The 26,030-nt window shown below is 54.3% G+C and overlaps 2 protein-coding genes and 1 non-coding gene across 3 annotated transcripts; 1 reads left to right on the top strand and 2 right to left on the bottom strand.

The window, feature by feature from the left end:
• Positions 1-2,096: 2,096 nt before the first annotated feature.
• Positions 2,097-3,221, bottom strand: ISG15 (ISG15 ubiquitin like modifier). The gene is made up of 2 exons (XM_030325425.1): positions 3,120-3,221; positions 2,097-2,651 (listed from the first exon to the last, which is right to left on the bottom strand). Exons 1-2 carry the CDS (start codon positions 3,120-3,122, stop codon positions 2,181-2,183), a joined length of 474 nt encoding a protein of 157 aa, XP_030181285.1. The 5' UTR covers positions 3,123-3,221; the 3' UTR covers positions 2,097-2,180.
• A 2,496-nt stretch (positions 3,222-5,717) lies between these two features.
• On the bottom strand, positions 5,718-5,801 carry TRNAR-UCU. Its single transcript has one exon. It is a non-coding gene; the product is annotated as a tRNA-Arg (tRNA).
• A 13,268-nt stretch (positions 5,802-19,069) lies between these two features.
• On the top strand, positions 19,070-22,434 carry HES4 (hes family bHLH transcription factor 4). Its single transcript, XM_030324602.1, has 4 exons — positions 19,070-19,218; positions 19,299-19,394; positions 19,501-19,588; positions 19,685-22,434. Exons 1-4 carry the CDS (start codon positions 19,132-19,134, stop codon positions 20,044-20,046), a joined length of 633 nt encoding a protein of 210 aa, XP_030180462.1. The 5' UTR covers positions 19,070-19,131; the 3' UTR covers positions 20,047-22,434.
• The last annotated feature ends 3,596 nt before the right edge of the window (positions 22,435-26,030 follow it).

Raw genomic sequence — 26,030 nt, 5'->3', positions numbered from 1 at the left:
GGGAGGGCGGGGGTCGGACTGGGTCGGGCCAAGGTGGGTGGTGCGACTTGCCAGGGCCGAGGGCGGAGGGCGGACGGGACGGGGGGGGGGGGGGAGTGGGCGGGCCCGGGAGGTGCTCGCTCTTCTGCGGCGCACCCCCGTGGACGCCCCTCCCCCTCCTGCGCGGGCGTCTCTCCCCCACCCCCACCCCCGCCCAGGAAATGCGGCTGCAATCGGGTTAATGCATAATCTGGAGGCGACGTGACGGGACTTCCAAGGGGCTCCGGGCTGCGCCGGGGCCAGAGCTGCGGGAGCTCCTTGGCCGCGGGAAGGGGCTGCCAGGTCCTGGGGCCCCGCCGCCCCTCGGACCCTGCAGGGCTGCGCCCCTCCCCTGGCGGGAACAGCTCGATGGCACACCACAGCCCCTCTCGGGAGCTGGGGACAGAAACTCGCCCGGGTCCGGGACCCCCAGCAGGTTCGGGCGAGGAGGCGGCCCCAGCAGGCCGCGCCCCCGGCCGGCTAGGACCAATGTGGACCGGTGGCTGTGGTGATTGGTCAGAATGGAGCGCAGACCCGCCCACCGCCCGGTCCCGGGTCGGCCCCGGCCTGGCTGCAGAGCGGAGGGCTCCCTCTGTCGTCCAGCCGCGACTGTGTCGGCTCAGCAGGGGACGGCCGGCCACGCCCCCTCCTCAGCCTTCTCCAGCCAGCCTGTCTAGGTACATGGGATCAACTGAGATCCAGAGAGTACAATTTGGAGCCTAGCTTAGCTGAAGATCGAGGGGGAGGGGGAGGAGACCCCTTCTGTCCGTCCAGGGCTGAACCTGTGGCACACCCCCTCACCCCAAGCCATCCACAGATCTCTGAGCCAGAAGCAATGCAGGAAGTAGCCCCTCTGGGAGAAGGTACCTTACCTCCCCGACCCTGGTGGGAGGGGTTCAGGGAAGGAGGATGGCCCCAAGGATGTATGCTCACACCTGCTAATTTGTAGTATGACAAAGAAGTGAGGGTGGGGACCCAGGAAATGAACCTGGAACCAAGAGAGCACCCCTCCCACATACATACACACAGCTGCCTGTCTACACATATTGGTCACAGATGAGCAAGACCTAGAAGTCTCTCAGCCCAGATACAGACCGCCCCCTCCCCTCCTGCCCCCCCCCCCCAGACCAGAAAGGGGCTTCTGGGTCTCCAGCCAAATTACTCTGAACAGACTGAAGGCTGAGGTCTGAGTCCCCAGAGTCGTGGACTTTAGCCCAGAGAAGCGTATGGGTATGTTCTGTGTCTCTCCCCCCACCCCCATCTTGCCTGTGTCCAAAGCTGACTCAGTCCGGCTCCCGTGGAATTCCTGGGAAATTGGTATAGAGAGAAACAGTCTACGTGGAAGCAGGTGTAGTTTGTGTCAAATTAGGTGCGTGCCCTCCATCTGAGACAAGCTCTTCCACATTGGACCGAAGGAATCGCCCATTCCAGGGGGGCCCCTCACCTGCTGGCCATGGTCTCTCCATTAAGGTGTATTTGTTGGAGAATAGTCTCCATTCAGCAGCTTGCCAGATGGTAATGTGTGTGTTCAAGGCCCTGCCCACACCCCTCCCTGGACCAGTGCAGGCCGGACAGGGCAGGCTGATGGGTTCTGGAGGGCCATGAGTGCCAGTGGAGGAGCCTGCCTCACAACCCAGCCAGGCAGGCCCTAGGGCCTCACCCTCTGAGCACTTCCAGGGGTGCTGGTCCTAGTAAGAACCTGACCACACCTTTCCCTCCCTGTACTGTCTGCTGACCCAGATGTGGGGGATGGGAATCAGTTATGCAGGGGCTGACTGAGGCTCAGCCTGGAGGTAGGGGTGCGCGCCAACGATATGTCTCTTCTTTCTCTAGAATTTAATTTCTCAAAGGTGAGGGGGCATCTTCAGTTTCTCCGAGGAGTGGCTGGGAGTGGGTCACTATTTTGATCTCATTAGACTTGTGCCTTAACTTACTTGGCAAATGCAGCCTAGTGACCACCCGGTGACCCTGCGTCTCCTTATCCCACTTCCTCCTCTGCCCCTCCCCCAGCCTCATCAGTAGGGGTGCAGAAGCGAGGGGTGCTGGGGGAAGGAGGAGGGCAGAAACGGAAGGAGACGTTTAATTTTGCGTCAACTTTTATTACCCACACTTGGTCAGGGACTTGGGTGGGCAGCCCTCCGCGCTGCCGTCCTGGTCCTGCCTCACCCACCCCGCAGGCGCAAATTCATGATCAGAGTGCACTGGGGTGTGAGTTCATACTCCCCAAGCCGGTGCTGGTCCTCCATGGGCTTCCCCTCGAAGGTCAGCCAGAACAGGTCGGCCTGCACATGCTCCTGCTGGCATATCTGCTGCTTGAGCTCAGCCACCGTCTGCGTCAGCCGGACCTCGTAGGCAATGGTGCGACCCTTGTGGTTCCTCACCAGGATGCCCAGGGGGTCCTTGCAGCTCTGCACCACCAGCAGGACCGTGCTGCCGGGGCTCAGGCCCTGGCTGAGGAGGGGAACCCCATCGCGCAGCACTGTGCCGGCAGGGTGGGTGGCCAGTCTCTGCTGGAATGCGGGCACGCCAGTTTTCTGGGCGATCTGCTGCTTCAGCTCCGACGCCAGCATGTTGTCTCTCAGGGGCACCAGGAACTCCTCACCCCCCAGCATTTTCACCTTCAGGTCCCCGCCCTGTGGACATCACACAGACTCACAGACCCTGGCATCAGTCCTGGAGCCACTGCATGCATGGCATTGGCCACAGGGCAAACTCCTAGGGGCTGGGGATGCTGCTCTCCTCCCCACCCACCACGAAAGGGACCCCAGGTGCTGGAGGCGAGCAAGGAGCATTTCCAGAAGAAAGGCAGCCACTCGCAACCGTCACCTCACCTCCCTTAACCCACGAAGATGCCCCTCTGTGCCAATGCCCAGGGATCTCAGGGTTAAACACTGGGCAAGACACACTTTCCAAGACCCAGACCCTGGCGTCAGAAGGAGCTCTGTCCACCACCCCGCACGATTAGGGACCTGAGGGAGCTCTGAGCACCTCCACTTGCCTGGCACACAGTGAGTGCTCCACCCCTGGGAGACCCCAGCGATGAAATGGGAAAATCGACCGGTACAGAGCCCCCCTGCCCCCACCCGGCAAACCCCCCTCACCATGGCTGTAGGCTCTGGCACCAGGTCCTCCACAGGCACAGACGAGGAGGCTGCCTCTCAGCTTCCAGCTCCCCTGCGGCTCAGCCCTTTTATGAACCTGAGCTGTGCACGTCAGGGGGCAGTGTCGGGAAGAGAGCCTCACCAGTGGCTGAATTCAGCTTCGGTTTCAGTTTCCTTTTCCCGAGGTGTGCCCCATGAGTGACAGAAACAAAACAGAGTGACAAGGGTAAAAGCCGGGACTGTCCACTTGCCCCAGCACTCAGGACCTGCCCCCGTGTGCATTCAGAAACCCCCTAAATGCCCATCACTTCAGGTCCTTTACAAGATGCACAGAAGTCACAATAACATGAGCTAACGATTGGAACTTTCACTTTCCATTTACCAGTTTGCAAAATTTGTAAGTATGGAACACATTGCCACAAGTGATTCAGAAATAACAAAAGAGTGGCAATCCAAACTACCCAGAGATAATCACCATTGGTTTAGGACAATATTTCTTCAGATAGGTTTTTTTTTTTAATGAAAGAGATGTATCTCTTATTTTCCATAAAAATGAACTAATGGTCACTATCCAGAAGGTGAAAAGATTGTTCTCAAAATGGAAGAAAATGTTTGGAAATCATATGTCAGATAAGGGTCTAGTGTCCATAATATATAAAGAATTCTTATAACTCAACCATAAAAAGATAAGCAACTCAATTAAAAATTGGACAAATGTTTGAATAGATATTTCTCTGGAGAATATATAAATGGCCAAAACCACATGAAAAGCTGCTCAACTTCATTAGCCATTAGGGAAAAGCCATTAGGGAGATTCAAATCAAAATCACAATGAGATGTTATGTCATACCCATTATTATAGCATAACTATAATAATAATAACATATTAGTATAACAATAATAATTCAAAAAGAACAATAGGAAATGTTGAGGAGCATGTAGAGAAATTGGAACCCTCATATTATTGCTGATGGCATATAAAATGGCCCGGCCACTGTGGAAAACAGTGTAGTCGCTCCTCAAAAAGTTAAACAGGATTTTCATATGACCCAGCAATTCCATTCCTAGGTATATGCCCCAAAGAATTGAACACAGGTGTTCAGACAAATACTTGTAACCAAATGTTCATGGCACCACTATTTACAATAGACAAAAGGTAGAAACTGTGGGAAAAACCAAATCCATCAACAGCTGGATGCAGAAACAAAATATGATACACCCTTACAATAGAATGTTACTGAACCATAAAAAGGAATAAAATACTGATAACTGCTACAACATGGATGAACCTTGAAAACATTATGCTAAGTGAAAGAAGACAGATACAAAAGGCCACATATTATATGATTCTACTTATATGAAATACCCACAATAAGCAAATCCATAGGGCCCAGTAGGGATTTCCAGGCATTGGATGAGAGCAGGAATAGGGAGTGATTGCTTTATGGATATGAGGCCTCCTTTGGGGGTGATAAAATGTTTTGGAACTAGGTAGGGGTAATGGTTGCACAACGTTGTAAATATACTGACACTAAATTATACACTTTAAAATGGATAAATTTTTGTTACGTGAATTTCACCTCAGAAAAACAAAGCTAAAAACACACATTGGGGCACTTGGGTGGCTCAGTCTGTTAAGCTTCCCACTCGGCTCCGGTCATGATCTCAGGGTTTGTGAGTTCGAGCACTTCGTCAGGCTCTGTGCTGACAGGCTCTCTGCCCCTCCCCCGCTCACGCTGCGTCTCACTCTGTTTCTCAAAAATAAATAAATGTGAAAAAATAAAAAAAAAAAGAAATCAGAAGATATCAATACCATGTTTAATAATGGTCATTTGGGGGAGATGGGGGAGATTTTCACATTCTGTATTCTTTATCTCAATAAACATTTGTGGTTTTCTTTTCACAATACCAATATTACTTATGCAAGGAATGGGTCAAGATATAAACTTAAAATAATAAAAAGAAGAAAAATTAAACCCCTCTGGTTTTTGTGTGTTCACAATTTTGGAGTCCTATGAGATTTGGGAGGTGGGTGGTGAAAATAGGGAAATGAGATGGGAAAGATTTATATTCCCAACATTTATTTTTCCACTCTTTTACTTTTTTTATTTCAAAAATTATTTACTTTCTTATTTACCTAAATTTTATTTATTTTTAGCTCACTTACGCCTGCTATAGCTATTTGTATTAGCAAAAATTTGGGAACAACCTAAATATTCAACAATATGGGATTGATTAACTAAATTCCCCTCTATACTATAATGGATTCATTATGCTATGGGAAACACATGTAGCCATTAAAAAATTGTTTTGCATAAAAGTATCTATTAATATGGAAAAATGTTTATGATACACTATTTGAATGAAACAGGTTACAAAATGGTGAGAGTAGGATGTGTTAACTTTTTTTTAATTCCCTTTTCCTTATTCCTTAAATTTTTAAATGTTTTAAATGTTTTAAATTTTAATTTTAAATTTTTAAATGTTTATTTATTTTTGAGAGAGACAGAGACAGAGCACGAGCGGGGGAGGGGCAGAGAGAGAAGGAGGCACAGAATCCGAAGCAGGCTCCAGGCTCTGAGCAAGTGGTCAGCACAGAGCCTGATGTGGGGCTCGAACCCACGACTGTGAAATCACAGCCTGAGCAGACGTCAGACGCTCAACCAACTGAGCCACCCAGGTGCCCCAATGTCTTCTGATTTCTTAATACTGACATAATGGCACTAGACTCTTCGTTTTCTTTTAGTTACTTCATCCCATTGTCACCAGTTGTCTTCCTGCTTTTGATAGGAGGAACTAAATGCAAAGTCATTAAGGAAGCAAACTGACAGAACCTGTCTCAGTTCCTGGGGCTGTCATAACAAACTACCACAGACTGGGGGGCTTGAAACAATGGCAAGAAGTCTGAAATCCAGGGGGACTCAATGGCCAGTATTGTCAGGCTGGTTAAAAATAATCTAATTTTATGTAGCTTACAGAAGACAGGAATCACCTGAAACACAAGGATACAAGAAATTTGGAAGTAGAAGGATGGGAAGAAACATACCACATGACTATTAACTAAAATGAAGCAGTTGTAGCCATATTAACAATTTTATTAACATATCAACAAAGAAACTTTATATGCAAAGTGTCACAGAGATACAGAAGGTAACAATAAAAGGTTGAGTTCACTGGTAAAAGAAAATAACTGTAAACTTGTATGCACCTAATAATATGGCCACAAATATATAAGTTCTAGTCTCAAACATTAATATTCTACTTATGAAATTATAATGGTCACTTAGAAGGGGACCTTTAGTTAATATTTTGTCTCATTTACAAACTAACTTAAACTTCCTTAAACCTTTAAAACCTTTCAAGTCATTTAACATACTTGATTTTATTTTTAAACCCTTCACTATCTAAAAACTGCAACAATAAAAAAACCTTTCCAAGAATGTCCACAGTTCTTATCTCATAGAGGTTTTAGTCTCACAGCCCAGACTCTTCTATTAGTTGCAAATCTACCACCTTTACCTTTTATTTGTTTGTTTGTTTGTTTATTTATTTATTTTACATTCAAGCTAGCATATAGTGCCACAATGATTTCAGGAGTAGATTCCTTAATGCCCCTTACCAATTTACTCCATCCCCCCTCCCACAACCCCTCCAGTAACCCTCTGTTTGTTCTCCATATTTAAGAGTTTTTTTACATTTTGTCCCCCTCCCTGTTTTTATATTATTTTTGCTTCCCTTCCCTTATGTTCATCTGTTTTGTCTCTTAAAGTCCTCATATGAGTGAAGTCATATGATATTTGTCTTTCTCTGACTAATTTCACTTAGCATAATACCCTCTAGTTCCATCCATGTAGTTGCAAATGGCAAGATTGTATTCTTTTTGATTGCTGAGTAATACTCCATTGTATATATATATCCCACATCTTCTTTATCCATTCATCCATCGATGGACATTTGGGCTCTTTCCATACTTTGGCTATTGTCGATAGTGCTGCTATAAACATTGGGGTGCATGTGTCCCTTCGAAACAGCATACCTGTATCCCTCGGATAAATACCTAGTAGTGCAATTGCTGGGTTGTAGGGTAGTTCCATTTTTAATTTTTGAGGAACCTCCATACTGTTTTCCAGAGTGGCTGCACCAGCTTGCATTCCCACCAACAACGCTAAAGAGATCCTCTTTCTCCATATCCTCGCCAACATCCGCTGTTGCCTGAGTTATTAATGTTAGCCATTCTGACAGGTGTGAGGTGGTATCTTATTGTGGCTTTGATTTGTATTTCCCTGATGATGAGTGATGTCGAGCATTTTTTCATGTGTCGGTTGGCCACCTGGATGTCTTCTTTGGAGAAGTGTCTATTCATGTCTTTTGCCCATTTCTTCACTGGATTATTTGTTTTTTGGGGTGTTGAGTTTGATAAGTTCTTACAGATTTTGGATACTAACCCTTTATCTGATATGTGATTTGGAAATATCTTCTCCCATTCTGTCGGTTGCCTTTTAGTTTTGTTGTTTCCTTCACTGTGCAGCGCTTTGCAGATTTTATTTTGATGAGGCCCCAGTAGTTCATTTTTGCTTTTGTTTCCCTTGCCTCCAGGGACGTGTTGAATAAGAAGTTGCTGTGGCCAAGGTCAAAAGGGTTTTTGCCTGCTTTCTCCTCGAGGATTTTGATGGCTTCCTGTCTTACATTTAGGCCTTTTCATCCATTTTGAGTTTGTTTTATTTTTGAGTTTACCTTTTAATGAGACACAACAATCTTTGCTCTCATTCAGATCTGATTCCTTTCCCCTACCTTTCCACCTGGCCAATCACTGCTCCCTGAGACGATCATCCTGGATGACGTCTGATTAGCTAAGGGCCTTTGGTCACAGTTCGAAGGTCACGCGCTGTGGAATGATGAGGGTGGGCTGCCCCCACAGACCTCCTGATGGACAGATGTTGGAAGCCCAGGCACACCATGACTTGCTGAGAAAGTGGCACAGAGCTTGTTAGTCACCGTGGCTGACCAGGAAAAGTGTTGTCAGAGACACCGGGTGGGCCAAATTTCCACTTATTGTTGAAGTCTGATTAGTTGTAAATATCTGCTGGCTGAGCTCATTAAATAGGCAGCCCCTCCTTTCCGTGCTCTGAGGGAAAAGTGTCACTCTGTTTCTCCACCCAGCACTAGGAAGGCCGAGGATCCCCTGACCTGGGCCACAACCTCACTGTCCTGGACCCCATCCCTTCTCATGCAAGAGCCTCACCACCCACTTTGTGGACACATCCCTCTCCTAGCCACGGCTCCTTGTAATGTGTGTCCAGGGAAAACAGGACTCAGTGGAGGACAGAGAGTGGAAATAAAGCTGCTATCCCCACACTGACCAGCTATCCTAGAGGGCCACTCAAACAGCCCCATGTCTGGCTCTCCCCCAAACAGATTCTGGGATAGGGGTGGTTGGTCCTCAGGGAAGTCAAGCGATAGTCTGCAGATGAGAAAGATTCCTTTTGCTACAGGGATGGCCTATGGGGGCGGGGGGGGGGGGAAGAGAAGTAGAAGGCAGACCTGAGATGCAGGGGTTGTGCTAACCTGGGGAGGCAGTGACTTGGAGCTGTGGTATGGGAGGAACAAGGTGGGGGGCACTGGACTTAGTTCAAACCCACAGGAGCTGGTGAGGGCAAGGAAGAAGCACACCTGGACTCTGCCCCACATGGCCCCAAGACCCAGACACACCCTGTAATCCTATGTGGCCATCTGTGTGCTAGGGACAAGTCTTCTGAGTTCTGGACCACGTGAAAACAAGGCCTGGAGTCTGCAGTGTGGAGACCCAGGGCCCGTTGCGCTGGAGGTACCGTCAAGGGGAGGAGGGGCTTGGATTGTGCCCAACCAGGCTCCCTGACGTCCCTTGCCACTAAATGACACTTTCATCCCTTCACCCCAGACCCAGCAGGGAAGCAGCAGGCACCTGACCAACCCAAGGCTGATGGTGAAGGACACAAAACAGAAAATCCAATGGGATGCATCTGTGGGCCTGACCTGTTCCGCACACGCTTTCGATGGAAGAGGAAGTGGTGGGGAGGGGGAAGAGAAGGAAGGATCAGCCATCTTATCCTCCCTCTCTGCAGAATTCGCCTCAGGAGACAAAGCCCTGATACCCCATGAAGTCTAGCCCTTGCCCTGAGCCACACCACACAATCCTTCACTCTACCTGGTTGGGATCTGGGCCTTGGGGCCAAAGCGGGGAGGAGGAGACTCAGGTGGGATGGTTGGGGGAGAGGCCACCAGTTCTTAGTGTTAAGAAATTTATCCTAAACTTGGAAATCAGGCACAAGGATCCTTCCTATCCTTGAAGGTCTCTCTGGAGGTGCCTTTGCTGATATCCTTGAAGTTACAAGTTAATACGGTGTAGACATCTGTCCCACCAGACCCAGGGGACGTCAATCCTGGAGAAACACAGTCTTACCGCCCCATGTGACATCTGCCAGTGTTGTGCTGACCTGTACTCCTCCCTCAAAGCCTCTTGGAACCTGTTGGTTTCCTCTTTGGTGAGCTAAACAGACGCTGGACATGGGCTCGCTCTGCATTTGCATGGAAGTCGTGTTTGCTTTTTGGGATTTTTTTGCCTTGAAAATCATAGTTTGACATCAGGTATCGGAAGGTATCCCTCCATTGCTCAGATGCCAGTGGAACGGTCACCACACTGATTTTGGGAAAAGATGGTATCATTGTCTGGATGTTGGGAGATATCATCTCTGTCACTCACTCATTTGGCCAACACGTCTTTACGGAGTACAAGGCTACATGCCAGGTACTACCCTGGGCAAGATGGAGCTCATGTTCTAGTGTGATGGACAGACATCACACGGGATGGGGAGGTGCAGATGGCACACGTTGTTGACAGGGATAAGCAGGAAGAAGAAAGAGCAGGAAAGGGGGGAGTGTAAGTCCTGAAGTGGGGGAGGCAGAGAGGAGATACCAAAGTGGCCTTTGAGTAAACACCTCAGGGAGGGAAGAGCGTCCCAGGCAGAGACACGGATGCTGCAAAGGCCCTGAGGCAGGAGTGTGTCTGCACGGGAGTGAGGCAGTGAGGCTGGAGAGTGGATGCAGAGAAGTAGGGCATGTGGCTGGCCACTGAACACACCAGGCTTTCACCATGGAGGGTCCTGGCCTGATTCCACTCAGGCCTGACAAGATCATCAGGACAGCTGCTTGAAGTGAAAGACCTTGGGTCAGGAAGGGAGCTGGAGACCAATCAGGAGATTCTGTGGAAATCCAGGCAAAAGGTGACGGCGACACAGTCAGTGGCAGGAGAGCAAATGGCCAGAAGTGGCGTTCGGATATATCAGGGAGCTAGAGCTGCAGTAGGGCCTGATGGGCCACTGTGGGGAGTGGACTCCAAGTGTTAAGCGTGACGGCAGAATGCTGGCCTGAGAATTCCAAGAAAGGTCAGACGCAGAGGAGGCAAGGAGCCTCAGTCAGGCCCAATCACCAGGCAGAGACACTGCCCGCCCCGGTTGTCTAAACAGAGAAATTAGCGTAAAGACTTATTCACGAGGCATCAGAAGCCTGAGGCTACATCGGAGAACATGAAGACACCTGCTAGTCAGTGCAGGTGAGAGGCTGGGCCAGAGAGAAGAGGCTGGGGCTGTGCAGGGTAGAGGCAGGTCAAAAGTAGTCCCGAGGGAGGTTGACCTCCTCACCTGTGCCCCTGTGGTCAGGGCCTCCTAGTGGGTGGGAACTCCAGGTTGGGTGTGAAACTAAGAGCATCGGTCAAAATCCAACACCACAGGACACTATCAGGAACTTGGTTATGGGCATGTTGCAGTCGAAATGCCTATTAGACTTAAAATCAGGTAAAGGATACAGCCTGGGGTTCACGGGTAAGCCCAGGCTGTGGATACCAATTGGAGTGCCACCAGCAGGAGCCTCAGTGAGGTGTGCAAGGGAGTGGGGACACACAGAGAGAGTGAGGACTCATGGAGAAATCAGAAAGGCAGAAGGAGTGGCAGTGAGGCAGGAGGGCAATCGGGGGTTGACAGGTCTAAGAAGCAGCGAGGGATGTGTAGGCACCTCGTCACTACTAGATCAGCCACGGGGACATCCTGGTGACCTTGGTGAGCTTGGTGTCCATAGAGTCTTGGCAGACCGGGAGAGAGTTGGAGAGAAGGGAGGAGAGGAAATGGGTTCACGAAGTAGGTGGTCGCTCTGGGATCTTTGCCACAGAGCAGCAGTGGCAGATGGAAAGTGAGGTGGGGACCTGATAAGTTGATGCCGTGTGTGCTTTTCTAACCCTGAACAGCAAAATGGGAATGAATGCACAGGGAGAGGGATTGAGGGTGCAGAGAGAGGGGATGGTGCCAGGTACCAGCCTCGTGCAGGAAGCACCAGTACACGCAGAGCACGGGGCTCAACCAAAGGACGTGTGATCTGCAGGCCTGCGTGTCCTCAGCTCCATATCAGATGAGAGCAGGACAGGGAGGAGGCACTGTGGGAGAGAGACCAAAAGTGTGCTAGAGCTGTTCAGGAGCACGCTGGGGAGGGGCCAGGAAACGTAAGACGCCTGGGCAGCATCAGAGCCACGAGAGGCCCGTGGTCCAGAGTGTAAGGCAAGGTTGATCAGTGGCTCGGTGCCTCTCTGGCCACATGCAGCTACAGGATGTCAGAAGATTGACGTGACTGATAGAGAAACACGGCCACGGCATCTCACTCTTGAATCTGGCTGGCCTTGTGACCTGCTTCAGCTGATGAAATGTTGGCAGGAGTTTCACCGTGTGAGTTCTGTAGCCCAGGCCTCAAGAGACCCTGAGTTTCCGCTTCACCCTTCTGAAATGTTGGCCAAGCCACGTTTGGTCCGGCTTGGGCAGGATGGGGCCACGTGGCAGAGCGCCAGAAGCCCAGTGACCACAACCCCACGTGTCCATACATAGTGCCACTTGTATCCTCGCAGCCTAGCTGACCCTCAGCTGACAGCACGAGTGGGGCCCTGGGGAAGCCACCAGCACCACCCAGATCCACCAACTGTGAGAAGGAACAAAGACACAGAGATAGCTGGGATTTAACATGGGTTATGGTTTGGCCAAGTGAATCTGATGAAGCAAGAGGAGGGGGGTAGGGTTAGGGAGCAGGCACAGTGGCTGATCTGGAGAGTCTCTCTTGATACAGAGGAGGGAAAGGCCATCAGGGGATGAGAAAGTACTAACCTGGGTCTTATCCAAGGACCGCAGATCTCGGCGGGGCTAAAGGGGAGTGGAGGGCATGAGCTGCAAGGTTGGGAACTCGTCAGAGAATGTGGGCCTTGAGGTTAGACTGTGGAGAGGCTGCAGTTGTGAGAAGGACCCTGGCCAGGGGAGCGAGTGGCCAGCTGGGAAGGTGACAGGACTGCTGAAGGGGAGGATGTACAGAAGGTTGGAGAATCCCCCGTGGATTCTGAGATCACCAGGAACTATGACAGGAGTGGTTGGGGAAAGTGACAGGGAATCAGGAGTAAAACAGGAAGGATTTTAGGGAAGCCCCCAGGCATGCAGAAAACTTCAACAAGTTAAGATCTGATGATATGAGGTTCAAATCTAGGGCTTTTGTGCTAGGAAAGAGACAGGTCTGGAAGTGCCAAAGAGGAGGCACAAGGAAGCTCACCTCTCACCAGGTGCAGCGGTCCAAGAAGAATGAACAGCAGCACCCGGGGGAGCCAGTGGGCCAGGCAGTGTCCCATGCAGACAGAGCTTGGAGGGGCTTCTGTCACCTCCCAAATGTAGAGAGGTGTCAGTGCTCAGATTTGGGTGAAAGCATTGATAACACCCTGACCACTCAGCGGGTACTGGGGGTCAGTGCTGTCACTCAGCGGGTGCTGGGGGGCGGTGCTGTCACCCAGCAGGTGCTGGGGGGCGGTGCTGTCCCTTAGCGGGTGCTGGGGGGCGGTGCTGTCACTCAGCGGGTGCTGGGGGGCGGTGCTGTCACTCAGCGGGTGCTGGGGGGCAGTATTTGGGAGCTGAGGGAAGGTGTGTCAGTTCCAGGTCCTGTAAGGGAGGAAGATGCCCCTCTGGCCACAGAAGATCAGGGTCGTCCTGGAATGTTAAAACAGCGTCCACAGCCTGTGCTCCTGGCCTCTGCCTGGGTCCTGGGCATTATGCTTCCCTCACCTCTATCTTGCATCCTGGATCCCATCAGCCCTGGCCTCTGTCACTTTACAATACCAGCAAACACCAATAAAAGACTCAGCCCCTAACTCCCACCTTGCAGGAGAGAAACTGCAACAGTTCTAGCCTGGTCACTGGACAGCTCTGGTCCCAGCTGCCTGAGCCAATGGGCTGCTGCCTCTTGGCAGGAGAGGAGGGTACATGGTCGGGGGGGGGGGGTAGGGACAGGGGCAGGTGGTGGTCTGTGGTGTCTCTGATGTTCTGGAATCCATGCGCCAGAGGAATGTGAGGGGCAGGGTGTAAATACAGTTGTTAACCCCATGTCAAAATTTGTGGTGGAGGGGGATGGGGCTGTTTATCGGTAGACAGCACTTCACAGGCCCTCAAGGGACATTGGCTGAATACTGTCATGTGGAATGCTCACAGTGGCCTATGTGAGACCTCCTGCCCACAAGGCTGGAGTCCCAGGTCTGGCCTAGAAGATACCTCTGTCTTTCCCCACAAACTCCCACACTGACTATCTTGCTTTGGCCCCCCCCCACTCCGCACGACCACCAGTGGGCCCCAGAGATGCCCGCTGGACCATCAGCCACCTGGGGCTTGGCCCACTTGGGCCTGGGTACAAAAGACAGACAGCTGACCTTTGATGGCTCCAAGAAGCACCTCATCAGATGGAAAGCCAGGGCTCAAAACCACTGAGCCTCTGTAAGGGTTGGAGGGGCGCCTGGGGGCTCAGTCGGTTAAGCATCTGACTCCTGGTTTCGGCTCAGACCTTGATCTCACATGAGATCAAGGCCTGCATCGGGCTCTGTGCTGATACAGAGCCTGCTCAGGATTTTCTCTTTCTCCCTCTCTCTCTGTCCCTCTCTCGTGCACGCACGCGAGCTCTCTCTCACTCTTTCAAAATAAATAAATAAACTTCAAAAAATTAAGAATGCTGAAGAAAATAGGGAACGAGGACAGCGAGGAAGAGGTGGGTGGGAGGAAAGGGCCCCTCTCCCGGGGTCCAGGGCTTGGTCCATCCAGCTATCCCAGTTCCTACTACTGTAGTCAATGACCCCAAGATGTCATAGTAAACAACCGTCCTGTGAATCAACAATTGGAACAGAGGGGTGCCTGGGGGGCTCAGTCAGGCAAACATCTGACTCCAGCTCAGGTCATGATGACATGATTCGTGAGTCTGAGCCCCGTATCAGGCTCTATGCTGCCAGCACAGAGCCTGCTTCGGTTCCTTTGTCCCCCTCTCTCTCTGCCCCTCCCCCACTTGCGCTCACTCGCTCCCTCTCTCTCTCTCTCAAAAACAAATGAACTATTAAAAAAAGTTAAAAACAATTGGAGCAGAGCACACAGGGCAGCTGGGAAAACATAAAGTGGGTGGCATGGCAACTTCGGGTTAGGGGTTCACTCACGTGTTTGCTGAGACGACTGGGCTATTGGCTACAATACCTACGCCAGGCCTTTCCATGGGACCTCTCCTTGCGGGCTTTCCATGGCACCAGTCTGTGCTTCCTTGCAGAGGCAGCCTGAGGGACAATGGCCCAGAGAGACAAGACCATACAGATAGCGGGAGTGCGGCCCTGTGGGAAAGACACAGTGAGGACGTCGGTGGTGAGGCCGTTGGGAAAGCTCTGGCCTAGAGAGGGCTCCTGGCTGGCTGGGGCTGGAAAGGCCAAGACACAGGCCCCTGGAGACCCTGGGTGGGGGCCTGCTTCCCTCTCTGGCCAGTGTCTGAGGATGAGCCTAGGGCGTGCTCAGAGTGTAGAGAGCCCTGTGGGGCACATGATGAAGCTGAGGACAGGCATCCCACTGCCTCAGTCTCCCCTCTATCCAGTTGTCTCCACCTTCCTGGGTCTCCCCTCTACTCAGTTGTCTCTCCCTGTCTCAGTCTCCCCTCTCTCCAGTTGTCTCCCCCTGCCTGGGTCTCCCCTCTACCCAGTTGTCTCCCCCTGCCTCGGTCTCCCCTCTACCCAGTTGTCTCCCCCTGCCTCGGTCTCCCCTCTACCCAGTTGTCTCCCCCTGCCTCAGTCTCCTCTCTGTCCAGTTGTCTCCCCCTCCTGGGTCTCCCCTCTATCCAGTTGTCTCCCCCTGCCTGTCTCCCCTCTCTCCAGTTGTCTCCCCTTGCCTGGGTCTCCCCTCTACCCAGTTGTTTCCTCCTGCCTCGGTCTCCCCCTCATCCAGTTGTCTCCCCCTGCTTCGGTCTCCCCTCTACCCAGTTGTCTCCCCCTGCCTCGGTTTCCCCTCTACCCAGTTGTCTCCCCTTGCCTCAGTCTCCCCTCTGTCCAGTTGTCTCCCCTGCCTGGGTCTCCCCTCTAGCCAGTTGTTTCCCCCTGCCTTGGTCTCCCCTCATCCAGTTGTCTCCCCCTGCCTCGGTCTCCCCTTTACCCAGTTGTCTCCCCCTGCCTCAGTCTCCCCTCTGTCCAGTTGTCTCCCCTGCCTGGGTCTCCCCTCTAGCCAGTTGTTTCCCCCTGCCTTGGTCTCCCCTCATCCAGTTGTCTCCCCCTGCCTCGGTCTCCCCTTTACCCAGTTGTCTCCCCCTGCCTCAGTCTCCCCTCTGTCCAGTTGTCTCCAACTTCCTGGGTCTCCCCTCTACCCAGTTGTCTCTCCCTGCCTCACTCTCCCCTCTGTCCAGTTGTCTCCCCCTGCCTGGGTCTCCCCTCTACCCAGTTGTCTCCCCCTGCCTGGGTCTCCCCTCTACCCAGTTGTCTCCCCCTGCCTGGGTCTCCCCTCTACCCAGTTGTCTCCCCCTGCCTCGGTCTCCCCTCTACCCAGTTGTCTCCCCCTGCCTCGGTCTCCCCTCTGTCCAGTTGTCTCCCCCTGCCTCGGTCTCCCCTCTGTCCAGTTGTCTCCCCCTGCCTCGGTCTCCCCTCTGTCCAGTTGTCTCCCCCTGCCTCGGTCTCCCCTCATCCAGTTGTCTCCCCCTGCCTCGGTCTCCCCTCTGCCCAGTTGTCTCCCCCTGCCTCGGTCTCCCCTCTGTCCAGTTGTCTCCCCCTGCCTCGGTCTCCCCTCTGTCCAGTTGTCTCCCACCTGCTCCCCTGGGGAAGTAACAACAAGGTATCTGACATGTACCCAGTTCTCTCTACGTGCTGCACGCTTTCAGAATAGGGTCTCATTTATCTTCCCAATAATCCTGGAATAAATAGAAAGATGACCCATTTTACAGGCGAGGACGCAGGTATAGGAAGGTAAGTCAGCCCATCTAACAACTAGTGAGGGAAAGAATGGCCAAAAACGTAGTTCCTCAGGCCTCTCCTTCCAGTCTGAATCCCCTGCCTATCTGGCCTCCACAGGAGGCTAGGGGCCCCCCAGAGCCCACCCACATCTGGTCCTCCTGGAGGCAGCTTCCTCCATCACTCCCGGAAAGAGGAGGAGGCGCCAGTGGCCACCGAAGGTGCCCGCGGGCTTCTGTCCTCTGCAATCCTCATGACCTCCTCGACAGCAAGACTAGTCTGAGCCACGCCTGTACCGCCGGACCAATCACGCTCCCAGGCTTTTCGTGCTAGCAGGGTCGGGGGGTGGGGTCCCCTTCGGAAGAACCCTGCCTGACCCCAGCGGCTTTCCAATGCCCCCTCCACTCCTCCCGCATGCTCCTCTGAGGCCGGAAAGAGGAATGGGTGGCCTCATCTGGGTGCCCGTGTGCCACTGTGTGGTGGGGAGAACTTTAGCTGCCCCCTGCCCCATCCCTGCACCCCAGGCCGACTGTGGGGGGCATCGGTAGAGGGCAGGGGCAATCTTTGCCTGGCACTAGACTAGAATCAGCCTCGGAATGGGACGAAGGCCTCTGGATGGGACCCCAAAGTGGGACCCCGGGAATGGGTGTTCGGTCAGGGGGCAGCACCAACGACACTCACTATGGAGACCCACAACAGTGGAGGGAACCCTTTCCGAGCTGCCATTTGGCTCATTGCCTTGCTCAGAAAAGGCCCCTGAGGCTCTCAGATCCTTCCTGGAGCCAGAAGCCTCTGCCCGCCCCTTCCCCTCCTCCCTTGGCCTCCGTGGTCCCTTTCGAATTCTAGGGATGCCACTCCCTCACCCTGGGGCCTTGCAAAGCTGCATTCTGCCCAGAAGATCCCACCTTGACGTGAGGTGAAAGGAAAGATTTCTTCTCTCCCAGCAGCCCACCCATTTCTTTCTATCACTTCCAAAGGAATGACTATTTTGCTTGCCCTGTCATCCACCAGATTAGAAGCCCCAGGATAGGCTTCCCCCACCCCCAGGGCTGGCCAGGCCCACAGTGAGCCCCAGAAATGTCTGTGGGATGGATGGCAACACTGCCATCAGGCCACAGTGGACTGGAGACTCTGAGTACTCGAAAGAGTATAGGCCAGCAATATAATTCAAAATGAAAATAATATCACAGTACCTGGCTGGCTTGGTCAGTAGAGCATGCGACTCTTGATCTCTGGTTTGTGAGTTTGAGCCTCGCCTTCGGTGTAGAGATTACTTAAATATAAAATCTTAAAAAACCAAAAACCAAACAAAAAACAAAAAGCCAAACCAGAACAAAACCCACCAAAAAAGCCCCCAGAATGAAAACAATATGGAACAGGAAGATAAACATAGTCCTGTTTTTCCCACTATGTCACTTTGAAACAGCACATTTTTTTTTAAGAGAGACAATTTTTTAATGCGTTATTTTAGTTTTTGAGAGACAGAGACAGAGACAGAGTTTGAGCAGGGAAGGGGCAGAGAGAGAGAGAGAGAGAGAGAGAGAGAGAGAGAAGAGAATCAGAAGCAGGCTCCAGGCTCTGAGCCATCAGCACAGAGCCCCATGCGGGACTGGAACTCACTAAGGCGAGATCAGGACCTGAGCCGAAGTCAGACGCTCAACTGACTGAGCCCCCAGCACCCCTGAAATAAGCAGATTTTAGTAACTGTTCCTCATTTTTTGTGAGCCCTACTTTGCTGTTGGGTAATCTAGACGAATGTGACATCACCAGCCCCATGACATCCCCTTGTCTGGGCTATCACCATGTACCTTCACCAGAGATATCACCTCTGTTATCTGGTGGCATCGCCAGCCTGACCAGGTGACATCCTTACATCTTCCTGCGTGACTGGTGACATCCCTCTACCTGCAGCAGCACCCTCATTGGTTCTACGTCACAATTTAAATGTCCCGTGACGCCACCCTGCCTGCCTCATGACCTTGGGCAGCGGACCTCTGTCCTGCCCAGTGGCTGGTGTTCACTGTGTCACAGGCCTTGAGGAGGTGTGCGGGCCGTGGGGACCCCGGGAGGCTAAGCGCGTGGCAGGTCAGATGAGACCCTAGGCCCTGGTGGGGACTGGCGATGGCGGAGGAAAACGGGAGGCTCGTGGACTAAAGCTCGCCAATCCTGGGGCGGGCGGGGGTGGGGCGTCTGACCCACTTCCCCTGGAGAATTCTCCTTTCAGATTTCCCGCGCCGCCCACCGTGAACTCCGCGCCCCACCCCCACCCCGACTCCGCTGGGCTTCAGTGAGGGCCCCGCGACTCCGCCCCGCCCGAGGAGGGGGGGCGGGGCGGGGCGGAGGGGCGGGGTCCGCTGCCCGGGGCGGGCCGGAGAGGCCCGGCGCAGGCGTGCGGCTCCGGCCGCGGCTGCAGAGGCGGGGGCAGGCGCCCTTCCCGCGTCGTCCCGGCCTAGCTGGAGGCGGGCGCGGGCAGGGCGCCTCCAGTGGCCTTTGTCGCGGGCCCGGAGCGCAGGCTTGACTGACGTTTGGCGGGGGCCGCGGCCGGGGGCGGGCGGCCCCGCGCGCAGCCCGCGAGTGTGCTGGGGGGAGCGGGGAGGGGGAGCGCAGCCGCTCATTGGCTGGCGCGAGCGTGGGAAAGAATGCGGAGCCGAGTTCACACGCCCTGCGGCCGCGCCGCCTTAAGTAGCCCGGCGGCCGGCGACGCTCCGCGCGGGCCCGGAGGCGCGGGGGCGCAGCATGCCCGCGGAGACCCCGGGGAAGCCGAGAGCCTCGCCGCCGGCCGGAGTGCCGGCTAAGCCCCGGAGCGCGGCGGAACACCGAAAGGTGGGGACCTGCCGGGCGCGGGGTGGGGGGCGTGGGGTGGGGCGGACGCACGCGGGACTCAGCCACAGCCCGGCCCGCAGTCCTCCAAGCCGGTCATGGAGAAGCGGCGCCGAGCGCGCATCAACGAAAGCCTCGCGCAGCTCAAGACCCTCGTCCTGGATGCCTTCAGGAAGGATGTGAGTCGGGGTCGGGAGGTGAGATCGAGGGGCGGAGGGGGGGCGGGTGCCGGGAGCCTCGGCGCGCCGCTGTGTTGCCAGCCGCCCACACCGTCCCTGTCCCCAGAGCTCCCGCCATTCGAAGCTGGAGAAAGCGGACATCCTGGAGATGACCGTGAGGCACTTGCAGAGCCTGCGACGCGTACAGATGACAGGTGAGGCGCGGGCGGGGCGCGGGAGGGGGAGGTGACGGGAGGCGCTCAGGGCCACCGCGGCGGGAACCGACCGCCTGTCCCCTGCCGCCCCCGCAGCCGCGCTCGGCGCTGACCCCGCCGTCCTGGGCAAGTACCGCGCCGGCTTCAACGAGTGTCTGGCGGAGGTGAATCGCTTCTTGGCCGGCTGCGAGGGCGTCCCGGCTGACGTGCGTTCTCGCCTGCTGGGCCACCTGGCGGCCTGCCTGCGCCAGCTGGGGCCCTCGCGCCGCCCCGTCCCCCCGGCCCAGGTCTACGGCTGCCCGCCGTTCGCGGCCTTCGACGGTCCCTTCTTCCCCCTGCCGCGCCCCGGGTCGGTCTTGGCGCTGCGGCTCCCGCCAGGCCTGACCGGGGCGCCCCTCGCCGCCCCCAGGGCTGGCCTGCAGGGCCGGGGCGCGCCCTGGAGGCCGTGGCTGCGGTGAGGACTGTAGCGGAAGCTGCACCCCGTTCTAGGGCCGCGGCCTTTGCCGGGAGTGGACCAGAGAGTATTTGTTTCCAGGGCCCACACTGAGAGAGTTTTTATCTTTTTTTGTCCTTGTGAAGAGTCTAGTCTGACGTCTCTTTCAGCGCTTAGCTGGGGGTGGGGGTGGGGGCGGTCTGCTGGTTACTTTGCGCTGGACTTCCGGGGCGGGACTTCGGGTTGCTCTTCCCCACAGTCTGCACCCTCGGGTGGGCCCTTCCCTCCGTCCCTTCCCGCCCCTCCTCCCGCCCCCCCCCGCCCCCCGCCGGGCCTGGCTGGTGCGCCTGCGATGGTTCAGAGGCCAGCGACCCTCCTAGAAGTGGAAGTGGCGCGGCGGGGCAGGGGGGGGGTGGTGAGAGGCCCCTCAGGAGGTTCAGGCGGGAAGGTGACAGTCATCACGTTTCCCAGAATGTGTCTCAGCGTGGGAAAGCAGTTGTGCAGCGTCATTAGGCAAGATGTTTGTTTGTTTGTTTTTGTTTTTTTAAGGTACTTTACCCCACTGCCATTTCTGTGGACCTTGGAAGGTGGAGACATAGTCACACACTTGTCTTGGGCAGCTGAGCTGTGGCCAGAGCCGAAAGCTTGCCTTGAAGTTTCAGCACTGGCCTGGTCCACTTCCTACTTTGTTCTCTTGGTTCCTTCAACACAAAGCTCCTTGGACTGAGTCAGCCCCAGGGCAGCGTCTGCCCAGGAGAGGGTGTCTGAGTCTTGGGGACAAGGAACTGGGGCAAGACTGGCAAAGAACACTTAGTGCCAGCGGTGGGAGGGGGAGGGGTACTCCCCCACCAGAGTCCAGTCTTGACGTGTGCCCTGGGAGGGGAGGTCTCTGCTAGTGGGAGAAGACTGGAGGGTGGTCCTGCCCATGCCTTTTTCCTGAGTACCTACTGTGTCAGCCATACAGTGCCAGGCAGTGATACTAGGCAGCATTGGACATCAGCCCTGGAGTCACTGTCCTGCGGTCCCAGGTCTTCCTGAGCTGCTGCAGGGGGCTGTGCTCCAGGTGCAACGAGAGGTGTTCTGAGCCACATAAGCTGAGACTGGAGTGTCTCACCCTGAGCCCATCTGAGGCTGAGCCAAGATTCATTTCCAACTGCAGCCGAGTTCATCAGATGGTTGCCTGCCTCCTGCTTGGCCAGGGCTCTTCAGGGAGAAAGAGGGTGGGTCACTGACAGAGGTTAGTCTGCTGCTCCTCCAGTGGCCTCCGTGGCCGTGTCGTAGGCAGGAATCACCTGGTTCTCCTACACTCAGCCATGCTCACCTGTCAGGGACTTCCAAGTCCCCACCAAGCCTGTCATCCCTGCCCTCTGGCTGCTTTGCCCATCTCCCTGAGAGTCAAGGACCTGGGTCGGTGGTGCTAGATGGTGGCAGCCACGTGGGCCTTGGAGATACACACGTTCAGTGATCCTGGCCGTGGGGGAACCTCAAAGTAGTGCCTCTGTCTCGGAGCTGCAGCTGTGGCAGGGCTGCGGGGAAAGAACAGTTGATCAAGGCCTGGGAAGCCCTCTTTGGCAAGAGACCTGCCCAGGGTCTATTGCTGGAGCAGGGAGCTCAGCTTGGTTGGGGGAGAGCAGTTGCTCAGGGAGGGCCTCAGTGCAGAAGAGGGGTGGGGTGGGGAGGTGAAGCCTGGTGGGGGGGAGGGCTGGAGGGTGGGTAGAGTTTGTACAAAGCAGGGGCCCACACACCCTGCAGGAAAGAGAGGGTCCTCCCTACCTGTGTGGCCAAATGAAAAAGAGCCACCTGGGGAAATCACCTGGAACTTGGGGCTGTCATGCTCTCCCTCCTCCCATAAAAGGGCAGTGATAACTCTAGACCAGATCCCTGGTGTCCCATTTCCTGCCTGCCTTACTCCCTGTCCTTCCCACCCCCACCTGCACCCCCATGCTACCTTTACTTCCTGTTTCTGGTAATGTCTTAACGCTGTTGCCAAAGGGAGATTTGCAGTGAGGACCCTCCAAGGGTCTCTCAGGCTCTGTCGGGGACCACACACAGTTCCTCAGCCACGCAAGCCCCTTCTGATCTCTGTGTCTTTGAACTCAGCCTCCTGGCTGGAATTCTCTCCCCACTTTCCCACCGGTCTCCGTGGGCTCCAGAGGCCAGGGCCATGTCTGTGTCAACCACCTTTGTCCTCACAGCTGCTTGGAATGGCTCAATTCATACTGACTTGATTAATTTGGGTGGAGTCAGGAGGTTTGAGAAGAGTGTCTTTTGTCATTTTTGAGGTATAGGTGATGTACAATGTTACATTAATTTCAGGGGTACAACATAGTGGTTCAACAATTCCATACAGTGCTCGCTGTGATTGGAGTAGCCACCGTCAGGGTACAAAGTTATTACAGTATTATTGAGCATATTCCCTGTGCTGTACTTTTCATCGTGACTTATTTATTTTATTCAAAAAAATTTTTTTTAATTTATGAGGTTTATTTATTTTGGGAGAGAGGGAGAGCAGGGGAGGCGCAGAGAGAGAGGGAGAGAATCCCCGCAGGCTGTGCATTGCCAGTGCAGAGCCCGATGCAGGGCTCGAACCCACGAAACAACGAGATCATGACCTAAGCTGAAACCAAGAGTCAGATGCTTAACTGACTGAGCCACCCAGCTGCCCCAATTTAAAAAAAAAATTTTAAATGTTTATTTTACTTATTTTGAGAGAGAGTGTGAACAGGGGAGGGGCAAACATGGAGGGAAAGAGAATCCCAAAGCAGGCTCCTTATGGTTGGTGCAGAGCCCGATGTGGGACTCACACTCACGAACTGCAGGATCATGATCTGAACTGACGAGAGTCAGACACTTAACCGACTGAGCCACCCAGGCACCCCGGTGACTTATTTATTATATAACTGGAAATTTGTACCTCTTAATCCCCATTGCCTGTTTCACATAGCCCCCCACCCACCTTCCCTCTGACAACCACCAGTTTGTTTCTCTGTATTTGAATCTGTTTTTTTAAAGATTTTATTTTTTAAGTAATCTCTACACCAAATCTGGGGTTTGAACTCACAACCCCGAGATCAAGAGTAGCGTGCTCCGATTAAGTCAGCCAGGTGCCCCAGGAGTCTATTTTTCGATCATTTGTCTTGTTTTTTAGATTCCACCTGCAAGTGAAAGCACATGGAATTTATCTTTTTCTGTCTGACTCATGTCACTTAGCACAATACCTTCTGGGTCTATCTGTGTTGTCACAAATGGCAAGATCTCATTCTTTTTTATAGCTGAGAGGGGTGTCATTCTTGCTTAGATTCGGGAGGTCTGAGCAAGCACAGCTCAGGCTGAAGCTGGCCCCCTCCCCAGCAGCCTGCCCCTTCTCAGAGCTGAGGGCACCTGGTTTTCAGGAACAGCATCCTTGCCTCCAGCTGTGGAGAGCATCCCACCCCTCCCCACGCCCAGCCTGGACACCAGCCCAGTCCAGCAGACCCCCTCCAGCAGTTTCTACAAGGCCTCAGTGGGAGGAGTTACGGCCCCAGGTTTGCAGTAATCCCTCCCTCATCAGGGGTTCTCCTTCCCACACTCCCCACTCTTCCACCCGTTTCTGCCCCCTCCACCCCCACCCCCACCCCACCCCCCCAGCCCCCAGATGGGCTCTTGGTTATTCCTTTGACTCCAGCCTCCTACCCACCCAGCCAGCTATTTCTGTCTCAGCGTTTGTCTTGCAGACACTTAGGAAGCACCGTCTCCTGGCCAGGCTGTGTGGTAGGAGTGGGGGAGGGGTCCGGACCTCCTCCTCCTGGGTCGGTTCCCTTCCATAAGCAGGCAGAGTCTCATTCAGTATCTGCGTTTCCTTCCAGCCCAGTTCCTGGCAAGGATCAAGGGTCAATAAATGTGTGCTGAATCCATACGCACGGTCAGCAGAATTGCCTGCCTCTGTGGGTGTGGGAGCCCTGTTTGTCCGGGTCCCTTCTGCCTGTGGGGCCAGAGCTGGGGGACCAGTCGATGACAGCAAATCCTAGGTTTTTGGAATTTGGAGAATCGGTCCCTATGGTGACAGAAGAATAGGTCCATGAAACTGCAGTCAGTTGGAAATTCAGAGTAGGGGAGGGGCTGGGCTGTTTGGAGCCCTGATTTGTGAGAGGTGAGGCCTTAGCTCTGGCGCCAAAGCTGCAGTGGCCGCCCTGATTGTCTCCAGGCCCCGGCAGCCTCCTCCCATCACCTGGCAAGCTCTGCCTCGCTCTGACTCCAGGACCTGCTCCTTTCCAGAGGGGAAAGCTGAGCTGAGAGTTCCCATAGCTGTGTCTGGCTTCTCTGTCTCTGCTCCCCAGACTGCATCCATCCTGGGATGTACCGTGGTCAAGGAAAAAGGCCTTGGAGTCGACCACTTCCTGGAAGGCCACCAGTGGTCCCCTCCTGGTTTGCAGCCTTGTGAATGTGACCAGTAAGGTCCTGCAGAAGTGACGGGATGTCTCTTTAAGGTTAGGCTGCAGGTACATCTTGTTCTGTGTCTGCCATATTCACTCTGGGGGAGGCCAGCTGTCCTTTAGTGTGGAGAGGCCAACACGGTGTGGACCTGAGTGAGAGTGAGTTTAGAAGTAGGTTCTCCAGCCCCTCGAGGCTTCAGGTGAGATCCCAGCCACTTTCCACGTCTTGACAACAACTTAATGAGAGATCCTGAGCCAGAACCACCCGGCTGAGCAGCTCCTGGACTCGTCTCTCAGAAACTGTGTGACGTGTCGTTTTAAGCTGTTATACTTTAATTTGTTATGTGGCAGTAAGTAACAGTAAGTTGTACGTAAAATAAATAATAGCAATAAACAGCTAACGTACCCACGGTCACCTGACAAGTCACCCCCACCTGCCTTCCTGACAATGGAATGGTGGAAGAGGTTGGGTGGGGGTGAGGACTGGACTTTTGGGGAGAGTAACCCCAGAAATAGTCCCTACAGCTGTGGTCATAAGCGGAGGGTGGATTGATTCTGCTTTTGGCCAGTCTGGCTTTGATCTGGAAGCAGTTCCTAGCAAGCCCCAAGTGGATGGGTACAGTGACAGGTCCAGAGCCCTGCCATGGTGCTGACCAGCCACAGGCCGGGTCCACCCCTGAGGGATCCAGGTGAGACTGGGGATCGTTTCTGTGGTGTAAGTGATAGGGCACCCTGAGTCAGAGCATGGGGTTGGGGATTCACAGGCTACAGGTTTCCAGTAGATGAGGGATGCTTCATGCTAGAGCCACAGGGCGTACCACCCTGGGTGGGCAGCTGGCCCTGCCCCCCCCCCCCCCCCCCGCCCCAGCAGTGGCGTGCCTCAATTCTTTTGGCAGCCTGGTAACCATGGTTACCAAAAAGTACCTGGTTGCTGCTGCCTGGAAGGTGTTTCCTCCTGGTGTCCCACCTGACGCCCGCCTACCTGGTCGCTCTGGGCTCATTTCCTGGGCCTCCACAGTCGGGAGTCTTAATGTCTGTGTGGGGAGATAGGGGCTCAGCGAGGAGTAGAAAGTCAGTGCTGGATGCCCGAAGCCCTGGGCTTGGTCCTCATCAAGCCCTGACCTTAATGTAACGGAGGTCCACACGCCTGAGCCAGCAGGAACATCCTACCCGGTGGGCCAGGAAGGGGAGCCTCCCTGCAGCTGCTTGTGCCGGCCAGAGGCTGGTGGAGAGGAACGCTTCTCCAGCCCTGCCTCTCCCCGCACTCACGGTCCCTCCCGCCTCCCTTGCCCTGTTTATTTTTTAATGTTTATTTACTGTGTGTGAGAGAGAGAGTGGGGAAGGGGCAGAGGGAGAGGGAGAATCTCAAGCAGACTCCATGTTGTCGGCGCAGAGCCTGACGGCAGGGCTCGATCCCACAAACTGTGACCTCGAACTAACAACAAAAAAAGTGCCCGGGAGCCAAAATCAAGAGTCGGCGCTTAACCGGCTGAGCTAGGCCCTGCCAGGCCCTGTTTAGCACAGTGAGGGGGAGCTCAGCAGCCCCTGGATGTAGGGAGGTGGCAGTGCCCATCCCAGCCCCCGCGCTCACCCCCCA

This window comes from Lynx canadensis, chromosome C1 (assembly GCF_007474595.2).
Source record: "Lynx canadensis isolate LIC74 chromosome C1, mLynCan4.pri.v2, whole genome shotgun sequence".
Classification (NCBI taxonomy): domain Eukaryota; kingdom Metazoa; phylum Chordata; class Mammalia; order Carnivora; family Felidae; genus Lynx; species Lynx canadensis.
Note: the sequence above shows the minus strand (reverse complement) of the source record. Positions and strands in the feature narration are given on the sequence as shown.

Excerpts from the sequence above, each read along its gene's own strand:
- HES4 (XM_030324602.1), top strand. The coding sequence starts at position 19,132 with ATGCCCGCGGAGACCCCGGGGAAGCCGAGAGCCTCGCCGCCGGCCGGA. Across the intron at positions 19,219-19,298 it reads GCGCGGCGGAACACCGAAAG|TCCTCCAAGCCGGTCATGGA; the intron begins GTGGGGACCTGC and ends CCCGGCCCGCAG. Across the intron at positions 19,395-19,500 it reads TGGATGCCTTCAGGAAGGAT|AGCTCCCGCCATTCGAAGCT; the intron begins GTGAGTCGGGGT and ends CCCTGTCCCCAG.